This window comes from Schistocerca piceifrons, chromosome 1, assembly GCF_021461385.2.
Source record: "Schistocerca piceifrons isolate TAMUIC-IGC-003096 chromosome 1, iqSchPice1.1, whole genome shotgun sequence".
Lineage (NCBI taxonomy): Eukaryota > Metazoa > Arthropoda > Insecta > Orthoptera > Acrididae > Schistocerca > Schistocerca piceifrons.
Genome location: NC_060138.1, coordinates 1,031,312,313 through 1,031,324,676, shown reverse-complemented (window position 1 = coordinate 1,031,324,676; position 12,364 = coordinate 1,031,312,313). Strand labels below are relative to the sequence as shown.

The window sequence follows — 12,364 nt, the reverse complement described above, 5'->3', positions numbered from 1 at the left end:
ACTGCTCCAGATATTTTTATTTGGTTGGTAGATCACGCTTTAAGAGCAGTAGTCAGATTGTCAGGTTTCAGTTTAACTTATTGAGATTTAACACCTAGAGATGTCCATTTTAATACATATATTTATTCAGAGATAACTAATTTAATGCTGCTAATTATGGTTGGCAGATATATCTTCATCCAGCCAGCATTATCATGCACTGAGAAACAAAATTAATGGTTACTGAGCAGGACCTTAGTTAAGTGTTCAGCACAAGGAAAGGAACTTGTTTCATAATAGACTGTGTCCACTGTACATGAAAATGTTTTGGTGCTGTTATTGCTCTTTACTTATACATTTCTGCACTGTCCTTTTCCAGGGGCTGTGTATGGGTGGGGAAAAAATGTTTTTGGTCAACTTGGTTTAAATGACGATATCAATAAATTGTATCCAACACAGCTGAAAACATTGCGCTCTGCGAAAGTAAAGTATATAGCATGTGGAGAGGATTTCTCTGTCTTTTTAACAAAGGTAAGTTTTGAAAACTTCTGCTCAGTTGCTGAGAATAGTTTTCATAGCAACAGTTCAGATATTGGACAGCTTGATTACGTTGAGTGGCAAAAACTTTATAGCACTGATTGAGCTTTCCCACAGAATCCATGAGAGATTGAAATTGTTGTTGACTATAATTGCAATACATTATTTATAAATTAACATTGTGTAATGTAGGTGTAAGCACCACACTGAGAGAAAGTAAAGCTTCCAGAAATTGTTTGTTGGTCACATTGTCTTCTCATCTAAATTGAACAGGTGGATGTATAAAGCCGTCACCCTTTCGGAATCTTCTACATGAAGTGATGTGTAAAATGCAGTTAAACAGGAAGTTGCTGTATTCTTCAAAATACTTAGTCTGTACTGACAAACAGCATTCAGTGCTTTGAGCTCTTTGAACAACTGTCCATTCATCTGTTCACTCGTCTCATCAAAAGGATAGTCTTTTGGGGTGTGGAACAAGTCATATCACATATCAAATGGTTGAAGCAGCAACTGCAGGCTACTTGTGTAAAGTTTACTAATGACCAGTTACTGTCACAAGAGGTACTTGTGAACTACTTTATTATTACATAAATCAGTAGAAACTTCTGGTAGAATGTAACTAATTTAAGGAGTTGAGGAAACAAATCACAAAATAGTAGAGTTACTAAGTTGTCAAAAGAAAACAAGCAGGATTGAACACATCTCCCCCCCCCCCCCCCCTTTCTGAGTATCTGAATATTCATCAGCAAATGGATGGTTGGACAGCAGCTAATGAATGTATGTATGTATGTATGAATGTGAAACAACAAATAACACCAATAACTTTGTGTAACAGAGCTCACAGTTTTATTCATTGCTTCACATGAAAACTTTTTTAGCTTTTAGATGAATACATTCTAGTAGACATGCAGAAGGAGGTGGGGAGCAGGAGAGAGGATTGGAGAAGTCTGCCTGAAAGCTGGAAGGGAGGGGTGACATGTTCATGGGCACCAACAATCTCATTCTGACCACAGACAGTTGGAGTTCTGTACAGCCCTCAGTGACATGGAGGAGTTATTTGGAGGCAAGACAAGAACAGAGGAAGGAGACTACAGAGAAGAGGATGTGGGTGCAGGATGAGTTAAATCAGGGTACTGGAGCAAGCGTGTAGGAGGGTATCGGTAAGGAGCTGGTAGAGGCCAGGAAGGTTAAGGTGTTGAGGGGCGTGTCACAAGGATAATTCCAATCCACTTAACTCAGAGAAGATGGTGTTCATGGGAGGGGTGTGGGAGAATGATACATATGGTGTGGATTATGAAGTAGCTATCGAAATTGAGCATGTTGGGTTCCGCTGTGTGGTCACTTCTAGGTGGTCAACTCTGCTCTAGGCCACAATTTGGCAGTGGAATTCATTTGTGTGGACTGCTGGTTAATGGTCATACCCACATAAAATGCTGTGCAGAAATTACAGCAGAGTTGGTTTTTGACATGACTGCTTTAATCTGATGGTGTGATTCGTGTTGAGACAGTATTATAAGCGTGCTGTGGAATAAAAAAAAAAAAATTTACTAAATTCATTAGGTCTTGGAACTGGATGTTTATTTGCCAAATGAAAGAGAGCAGAAATGGACAGAACAGAATATCTCAGGGATAACACTGTTGGACTTCCAAAGGATTATGTTCATAGAGTACTACAAGAAATGAAGGCAATGTAGAACAAGAGAAAATTGTTGCTGAAAGTGGAAAACTTACAAGATACATATTTAACAACAACTGCTTCACAACTCATATCATCTGGATCCCCCCTCCTCCACCATCTCCAGCTTTTCTCAACTGCACAGATGGGAGGTATCCGTATCTCCGCTCTCGAAATTATCCTGGCCTCAGCCTATTGTAACCTACTATCCTCACTTTCTTCACCCAACAGTTTACAACCCCTCGCTCTGTCACCTCTTTTCGCATTCCCTCACCATCTTTGTGTGCTGCCCTCTACCATTGTGCCCACCCATCCTTTCCCTTCCCTGCTTCTCTCTGTCTCTGATCCCCATTCCCACACCCCACCCCTCAGCATTGCACCTGGCTGTCTCTAGTCCCTGTGTGCCCTGTTAGGCATTATTGTTCCTTCTCCCACACCCGTACCCTGCTATTCCTCCCCCTTCCCTGCCCCACTCCAGATTGCTGTTCATATGACAGTTGCATTCTTGTTTGAGCTGCCAGAGACAGGCATCATGTGTGCTTGAGATGTGGGTGCTTGTGTGAATGTGTGTGTGTTGTTTCTTTGCTGAAGAAGGCTTTTGTCAAAAACTATAATGTATAATAGTCATTTCGTTGTAGCTGCCTGCTAATCAGTGGGTCAGCTTTACAATGCATAGCTTCTGTCCTTTTTCTAATATTGAAGATACATATTGAAACTTCCTGGCAGATTGAAATTGTTTACTTGACCAGCATTCAAACCAGGACCCTTGCATTTTGCGGGTAAAGATGTTACCAATTGAGCTATCCAGACATGGCTATGACCCGCCTTCAGAGCTTTGGTTTTTACTGCTTTTCCATGTTTCGTGGAAGCTCTCCTGCGTACTTTGCTGGCTGAGCATTTAACAGTATCATTTCTTCCAGAGTACTTGTTCAGTAAGGTATGCTGGTGAGCTTATGCGAAGTTTGGAAAGTAGGAGATACTACGTCAGAAGTGAGGTCATGAGGGCGAGTAGTCAGTTGTACCTGGACAGCTCAATCAATAACGGAAATGTTCATGATAGGTAAGATTTTGGATTCCAGTCCCATTGCAGCACACAGTTTTAATCTGCCAGAAAGTCGCAAACTAGTGCACACCCTGTTGTAGGTTGAAAAATTCCCTCTAGAAGCTATAGATTATTTTGACACCTTGATTTCCTTCAACTCCCTCAAGCCCGCCTGCCTCCTCCCACCTCCATTTTTCCCATCAGTATGTTAAGCATTTATATAATTTATAAAAATTTTATATATTTATAAGGATATAAGACGAACATCAACAAAAGCAAAACGAGAATAATGGAATATTGTCGAATTAAATCAGGTGATGCCGAGGGAATTAGATTAGGAAATGAGACACTTAAAGTAGTAAATGAATTTTGCTATTTGGGAAGTAAAATAACTGATGACTGTCAAAGCAGGGAGGATATAAAAAGTCGACTGGCTATGGCAAGGAAAGCGTTTCTGAAGGAGAGAAATTTGTGAACATCGAGTGTAGGTTTAAGTGTCAGGAAGTCCTTTCTAAAAGTATTTGTATAGAGTATAGCCAAGTATGGAAGTGAAACATGACCAATAACTAGTTTGGACAAGAAGATAATAGAAGCTTTCAAAGTGTGGTGCTACAGAAGAATGCTGAAGATTAGATGGGTAGATCACGTAACTAATGAGGAGGTACTGGTATAATTGGGGAGAAGAGGAATTTGTGTCACAACTTGACTAGTAGAAGGGATCAGTTGGCAGGACGTGTTCTGAGGTATCAAGGGATCACCAATTTGGTATTGGAGGGAAGTGTCGAGGGTAAAGATCGAAGAGGGAGACCAAGAGGTAAATACACTAAGCAGATTCTGAAGGATGTAGGTTGTAGTAGTTAATTGACGATGAAGAGGCTTGCTCAGGATAGAGTAGCATGGAGAGCTACATCAAACCAGTCAGGACTGAAGACCACAACAACATGTTAAGCATTTATACCCAAGAAAATCTTACAAGTGTGTGTGTGTGTGTGTGTGTGTGTGTGTGTGTGTGTGTGTGTGTATAGTTTGTTACCTACAAAGTATGCATGTTCTTTTTTATTTAAACAATGATGCAATAACAACGCTATGTAGAGGACAGATTGCTACTCACCGCATCGAGGATGTGTTGAGTCACAGACGGGTACAATGAGAAATGTTTGATTTGCGGACAGTGTTTGTTCTTCCATAGAAGTAGATCTATTACTAGTATTCCTTTTCATTGTGTCTTAACTCCTTCTATATGTGGTGAGTAGCTGTTCAACCTTTCCATATTGTTCTTTTATTTTCATTTATTTGAATGTCGATTTTTGCCGTTTTCCACCTCTTCATCATACCTATGAAATGTAATTTTTTTAACTTGTAAAAATTTAGTAATTGACTCTAATTATAGGAATGTGTACTTCATGCCTTAAATTATATATTATGATTTTCAAAATAATACCAAGGCTGTACTTGCAGGACGGAGGCGTTTTTACTTGTGGCTCTGGAACATACGGTCAGTTAGGTCATGGTTCCACTTGTAATGAAATTCTACCACGGAAAGTAATGGAATTGATGGGTAGTACAGTTACTCAAGTTACTTGTGGAAGGTACATTGCAGTATAGTGATAAGAAATCAGTACTTCTTGAAACTAATTAATTGCACTGTAATATTGCTCTCTGTGTAACATTCTTATTTTTTGTAAATTTAGTTATCACTTGCATTTCAGGAGGCACACACTTGCACTTGTTCCATCACGAGGAAGAGTTTATGCTTTTGGTCTTGGTGGAGCTGGCCAGCTGGGTACAAAAGCTGTCTTAAATGCTACAACTCCACAAGTTGTTTTAGGACCTTGGGTGTCACCTAGTGGAGTTTCAATTATTGAGCCACATGAACAGAGTCAACATTCTCAGAATTGTGTTGTGAAAAGGATATATGCTGGTGGAGACCACTGTTTTGCTTTAGTTACTAGAAAACAGGTATTAATTTTTGTGTTGCATTTTACTGTGCTTATGATTAGATTATACACAGAATTAATAAGCCAATGGTCTAATTGTATGGCACATCCTGATGAAATTGGGTTAGAGAGTTTTATTTGCTGTGCTGGATAGTGCAAAACGAAATAATAAAGTACGGTACTTTTTTGTATAAGTCCTGTAAAGTGACACAGGTTTCGTAGGAGACACAACTTATATTTTATCTGTAATATTCCTTGTAAATTAATTAGATACATACAGAATAAACAAAAGATTTCTAACGTGCTAGTATTCGTGTAGCAGCTACAAAACACTGTACAATAAATAGTTTTCATGTACCGTAATTGCACAGTTAAAAATGACATTTAGCAGCCTTCTGAGTCAGAAACAGAATTTGATATTTCTATAACACTCAGCTGGGTCTAGGAATCACTTTCCTAATATATATGTTTATTTTGAAAAAAAATCATGAATGGTTAACCACATGCTTAAACTGAAGATACAAAAACCGATAGTGTGCTAATAACAGCAATGAGCAACGCAGGACAAATGCCTCGTGATAAACGTGAAATGTAGTGTTTGTCTACAATAATATTCTCTGTTAATGCATCAAAAAGTCTTCCACTCATGAAAAAAAGTTTGATTTTTGTGGTTCAAGTACATTTATTGTGTCTTATGGGCTCTATAATATGTGCTCTGTTTTTTCCATGGGGGTTGAAAAAGTAGGTCCCAAGGATTCAGAATTTATAATGTGTAACAGTTTTCTTTCCCATTTTTCCAGACTTCATGAGTCTGCAACAAGATTTCTCCACAAAAAATTGACATGTGTATACATGATACAAAATTTCCCACCATTCTTAAAGACACCTATATAATAAGTAGTTCTTCACTGACTCACACTGCAATAATGGAATCAGCCAAGGATGCTTGAACTGGTAAGACACACTTGGATGGTGTACCCAGTAAGAGCATAATTCAGTTAAAGACTATCAAAGGCTTATTTGAAGACTACATAGAGGTTAGGAAGTTCAATATTCTATTCAAATGCCATTTTATGTATTTACCTCAGGATGAATGTGTAATCTGTTGTTGATGCATTAGACCAAAACCCACACGTAAAAGTCTCCAAAGCTCTTTTGCAAATGGACCTATTCTAGGTAATATTAGACAAAATTTTATACAGTTCTTTCAGCAGAATGATTCTTCAGTGATTGTAGCAGTAAATCTTGTCCCCATTGTTATGTATTGGTTGAATCATTAGTCCACTCTTTTGGGTTTCTTTCTCATTTCACTATCAACTTAAGAAGTTTGTAGAATCATATATGGAAGGTGGTTCCACCTTTTTGGACAGTTATTCCATCAGTTTCTGTTGCATTGTAATTTTTTAACAGTTCACTAACTTCAGTACTTCAGCTTCAGCTAAAGTGGGCTCTTATTTCTTTGGATCTGCAGTGTAAGATGGTAGCTGCTCACCTCTTTTGGGATCCTGTTAAAATTCACCTTGTGTCTATTCATAAAATTTAGTTTTCTTGTCAGCAGATTTCCATCTTCTTCCTTATACACTCATATTTTAGGTGTGTATTCCTGAAGTTCCTCTTCAATTCTCTTATAAAATTTTCTGCAGTCAATCCTAATTTAATGTTCTTCCAGCCATCTTTCTCCTAATGGCTCATGTACATAAGCAATAAACAACTATTCAAGAAGGTGTGTAGAATCTGGGAGATTGGTGACATATTGTCAGACTTTCGAAAAAATCATCATTTGCACAATTCCGAAGATAGCAAGAGCTGATGAATGTTAGAACTCTCTCACGACCCACTTAACAGCCCAGGCGTCCAAGTTGCTGACCAGAATAATATGCTAAACAATGGAAAAGAAAATTGAGGAACTGTTAAATGATGATCAGTTTGGCTTTAGGAAAGATAAAGGCACCAGAGAAGGCAGTCCTGATATTTTGCTTAACAATGGAAATACGACTGAAGAAAAATAAAGAGATGTTCATAGGATTTGTCAAACAGGAAAAAGCATTTGACATAGTGAAATGGTGCATGATGTTCGAAATACTTAGGAAAAATAGGAGTAAGCTCTAAGGAAAGGCAAGTAATATACTATATGTACAAGACCAAGATGGAACAACAAGACTGCAAGAATGAAGTCCTTGGATGAGGAAGGGGATGAGTCAGGGATGCAGTCTTTTGCCCCTACTGTTTAATCTGTGCATCAAAGAAGCAGTGATGGAGATAACAGTAAAGTTCAAGAGTGGGATTAAAATTCAGGATGAAAAGATATCAGTGGTATGATTCATTCATGATATTGCTGTCCTCAGTGAAAATGAAGACAACCTATTGGATCTGTTGAAAGGAATGAACAGTCTAATAAGTACAGAATGTGGATTGAGGGTAAATACGAGAAATACAAAAGTAATAAGAAGTAGCAGAAATGAGAATAGTGAGAAACTTAACATGAGAATTGGTGATCACAAAGTAGACAAAGTTAGGGAATTATGACAAATGAAGCAAGGACGACATAAATGGGAGACTAGCACAAGCAAAGAGAGAGCACTGCTGCCCAAAAGAAGTCTACTTGTATCAAACATAGGCCTTAATTTGAGGAGGAGTGTGGAGTTAAACATTTTATGGTAGTGAAGCGTGGACAGTGGGAAAACCTGAAAAGAAGATAATTGAAGCATTTGAGATGTCATTCTACAGAAGAATGTTGTAAATTAGGTAGACCGATAAGATAAGGAAAGAGGTTTTTTCCCCCTCAAAATCAGCTAGAAAAGAACATGTGGAAAAAAACTGACAGGATGACACAGGGCATATGTTAAGACATTGAGGAATAACTTCCATGGTACTGGAGTAAGCTGTAGAGGAAGGAGAGACTGGAATATATCCAAAAAATGCTTGCTGATGTAGGGTGCAAGAGTTACTCTGAGATGGATCACATCAGACCAGTCAGAATACTGAGACAATTTCACTTCTTTGCTCTGATACTATCTTTCTTGGAAACACTGCAATTTCTACTTACACTTTGCTCCTGCTAAATAATCAGAATCAGAATTATCTCCCCTGAATGCACATAAGTTTTCCATGACAGATGCACATCTTTTTGATACCAGTATGTGATTTATTTGGTTTGCATAATTCATTTTCAATGTTTTCCAGGTCCATTCATAGATTTTTTTCTAGGAAGACAAGTACTCAGTTCCAAGTTCTTTGTGGCAACAAATTGAGCAGCCATCAGACCGTTATTACTATTTAAATTGTGCAGATTTTACTTAATGCACGTGTCTTAAAGCCTCTTTGTTCCCCAGTTTGGCATTACGGTCACAATAAATGATTTTCAAGTAATATTGTTGTATTTCATCACAAAACTCTTGCAGTTCGTAATGAAAAAAATTTGATATGTTATTTCATTCTAGTCTATTATTTATATTAAAATTGTGTCTTTTTAGTAAGTTAATAATAATGAGTGTAAGGATTTTACCAAACATCCATTTTAGGATAGTATTCCATCAGATGATTGCCGCATTCATGAAACCGATTCTCAGATTTTGTCTCTGACTGTGGAGAAAATTGAAGAATGCGGAAGAGTCTTACCAGATGAGACAGTGGACCAGGACCTGATGACGTATGTATTTTTCGTCTTACAAGCAGTATGATACATCATTGAAATGGAATAGTGTTGTTATTTTACCTTCCTTATATATAAATGTATGTTCTACAGTATTGTTGGTACTAATTGGAAATTTCCAGATCACATCTCACATTGCATTTAAGGGAAACTTTATGCTGCATTCTCAGCTGCTGGCACACTATTCACTGCAAGCTCTGCTGTTGTTCACAGTGTGCATTACTTGTGGTACTGTGGAGCAAAATGATTTTTCTCAGTATTGTCTGACAGTATACAATGGTTCGTTCATGACAAAAATGTGATTGTTGGAAGGGCAAAATTGGAGGTGGTATGGGTGCGTCCTTTGAGTGCTGAACGTCTGCACAGCAGGTACTTTTATTGGTCCTTCCAGCAGCTCAGGAATGATCCAAGGCACTTCTCAGACAGTTACATTTCACAAAAAGTCCTTCTCTTTATTTTAAACATTATTGTATCAAAAATAGTTATACACCCTGAGCAGCTCATTGTCAAAGATGGACAACTACACTCTCCAGTTCTTTACGAGCATGGACAGAAACTAATGTATTTATTCCATTTATTTGTTGGTAGCCAACATGTGTTGAAAAAGACAATGTTACATATAGAGCTATATATTGTGTAGATTAATGAATATTTTTCAGGTGATTCTAATGATCCCTTAAAAGTAAAGTTCAGTTCATTTTTTGACATAGGGTGAGCAACAACACTGAAATTGGTGAATAAATAAGGAGTTTCCCGCTTTTGTTCCACATGTGAGCATCTTTGGTTACCTTCCAATAGCTTTCATCTCTCATCCTCTTTCTTGCTTGTTTAGCGTGAACTTTCTGCGCACTCTCCTCCATGATTGCATGTTATTATTTTAAATTATTGTAAATAAAAACATTATTAATGCAATTCCTGTGGAAGAAAGATTGGTAGGTCTTCTAAATCTTAGATAATAATTCATCAGTTTTTATCCACATCTACTTCATATCCACATCTGCCACATGTAGATTTGATCCTGATATTTTACCAAATAAAAATAAAAATGATAAGTCTGGTGCAACAAAGGAACTAATTTCCAGACATCATTGCATCTGATATTACTCAGCACAGAGTGGTTGTAATGGCGTGTATGAATGGTTCCAGATATTTTTGAGTTAAAAAAAATGCTGGAACTAAGGGCCTGATTAAAATTGTCGGTTGTCGTTCATATTCTTGAAATTCCTTCTTAAGTGAACTATATACATTACTGTCTGCATATGGTGTTTTCATTGATAGGATACTGTGAAGTCAATCGAATAATGAGATTATTTACAGATACACATGCAACATTTCATATAGTAATCTTCAACAGGATGGATCTGTACCATATGGGATTATAAGTGGATATTGAATGTTCACAGCTCTGTTTGATCTATATCTATAGACGTACTCTGCAAGCCACCATATGATGATTGGTTGGGGGTTCTTGTACCACTGCTAATCATTCCTTTTTTTTTTTTTTTTTTTTGTTATGCTTGCAAATTATGTGAAAAATAACTGTCTATATGCCTCCATATGAGCCCTAATTTCTCTTATTTTGTCTTTGCTGTCATTACAATTTTACATTGGGGGAAATAGAATCGTTTTGCAATCAGCCATGAATGCCGCTTCTCTAAATTTTCCTAATAGTGTTTTGCTAAAAGAATATTGTCTTCCATCCAAGGATTCCCATTGGAGTTCACAAAGCGTGTCTGTAATACTCACTTGTTGATCAGAGTCCCTGGCAACAAATCTAGTAGCATGCTTCTGAATTGGTTTGATGTCATCCTGTAATTTAGTGGTTCCCAACCTTTGGTTAATTACCCCTGGAGAGTAAAATGACACATTTTTTGAGGGTAAAAATTGGAAGGGTTCGATTATGGTTCAGTCATCGGACTAAGTATTTTAAAAAATCAGTATCACTACCTTGGTAGCCTAATAATTTTTAGATAGGCAACTAATTATAAAATTGTCAAATATGAGCATGACATGACATGGCAGAGACCATAACAGATGAATTAATGACATTGTTTGAAATTCACATGCAGTCAGCAATGACAACTAGCTGCAGTCAGTCACTTATTTGATGTGTCACATGGATTACTGGCTCTAGTGCATTATCGGCTCACTCAGTGTTCTTTTGTTCGTCAGTCCTTCTCTCACCAACCGAGTTGACAGATAAATGAAGTGAATGCATTGTTGCAACTGGTTTCACTACTGGCTTAACATCTGTCAGGTAGTCAGACAAACAGAATTAAGTGAGAGAAATTTTTCCTATGTGATTGCCAACTATTGGGTAATAAAGTGCTAACTTAGAGCACTAAATCTAATCTAATATTGAACGTACCGTAAATAGCTGAGTAGATAAGGTGTAAGTCGGTGTGCAACTTTTTTTTGTACTTTGTCAAAATTAGACGACAAACACCGCCACATGCAATCACTCAAACGCAACTCACACACACAACTGCAGTCTCAGACAACTGAGGCTACACTGTAAGCAGCAGCACCAGTGCGTGATGGGAGCGATCACTGGGTGGGGGTAAGGAGGAGGCTGGGGCGGGGAGGGGAAGGGAGGGTAGTACAGTAGGGGTGGCAGACTGTTGGGGAGCCCGCAGGGACAAGGTGGAAAGAGGCTAGGCCAGCTATATGCAGTTGGGAGGTTAAATGGAAGGTAGAGGGGAGGGGAGGAGGTGATAGTGGAAAAGGAGAGAAGTAAAAAGACTGTGTGATGGATGAATGAGGGCTGTGTAGTGGTGGAATGCACACACAGGAGAAGCTGGATGATAGAGGACAATGACTAATGAAGGTGAGGCCAGGAGGGTTACGGGAACGTAGGATATATTGCAGGGAAAGTTCCCACCTGCGCAATTCAGAAAAGCTAATGCTGGTGGGAAGGATCCATATGGCACAGGCTGTGAAGCAATTATTGAAATGAAGGATGTCATGTTTGGCAGTGTGCTCAAGCAACAGAGTGGTCCACTTGTTTCTTGGCAACAGTTCGTCGGTGGCCATTCATGCAGACAGACAGCTCACATAGAGTGCAGCACAGTGGTTGCAGCTTAGCTTGTAGATCACATGACTGGTTTGACGGGTAGCCCTGCATTTGATTGGGTAGGTGATGTTTGTGACTGGACTGGAGTAATTGGTGGTGGAAGGATGTAAGGTACAGGTCTTTCATCAAGGTCTGTTACATGGTTATGAGTCATGAGGCAAAGGGGTTGGGAGCAGGGGTTGTGTAGGGTTGTACGAGTGTATGGTGTAGGTTCTGTGGATGATGGAATACCAGTGTGGGAGGGGGGGAAGGATAGTGGGCAGGACATTTCTCATTTCAGGACCCAACGAGAGGTAGTCGAAACCCTGGCAGAGAATGTAATTCATTTGCTCCAGTCCTGGGTGGTACTGAGTTACGAGGGGAATGTTCCTCTATGGTCAGACGGCTGGACTTTGTGAGATGGTGGGAGACTGGAAAGATAAGGCACAAGAGATTTGTTTTTGACAAGGTTTTCAGAGGCTTCTTTGAG

At 38.6% G+C, this 12,364-nt stretch overlaps 1 protein-coding gene across 4 annotated transcripts in view; it reads left to right on the top strand.

Moving 5' to 3' along the window:
- Positions 1-12,364, top strand: part of LOC124722968 (probable E3 ubiquitin-protein ligase HERC4) — a 226,555-nt gene that overhangs the window by 63,399 nt on the left and 150,792 nt on the right. For all 4 annotated transcript variants that reach the window (XM_047248172.1, XM_047248237.1, XM_047248297.1 and 1 more), the window contains exons 7-10: positions 359-510; positions 4,692-4,822; positions 4,943-5,192; positions 8,692-8,819. In XM_047248172.1, the coding sequence (XP_047104128.1) occupies positions 359-510; positions 4,692-4,822; positions 4,943-5,192; positions 8,692-8,819 (661 nt within the window). The remainder of the gene's footprint in view (positions 1-358; positions 511-4,691; positions 4,823-4,942; positions 5,193-8,691; positions 8,820-12,364) is intronic.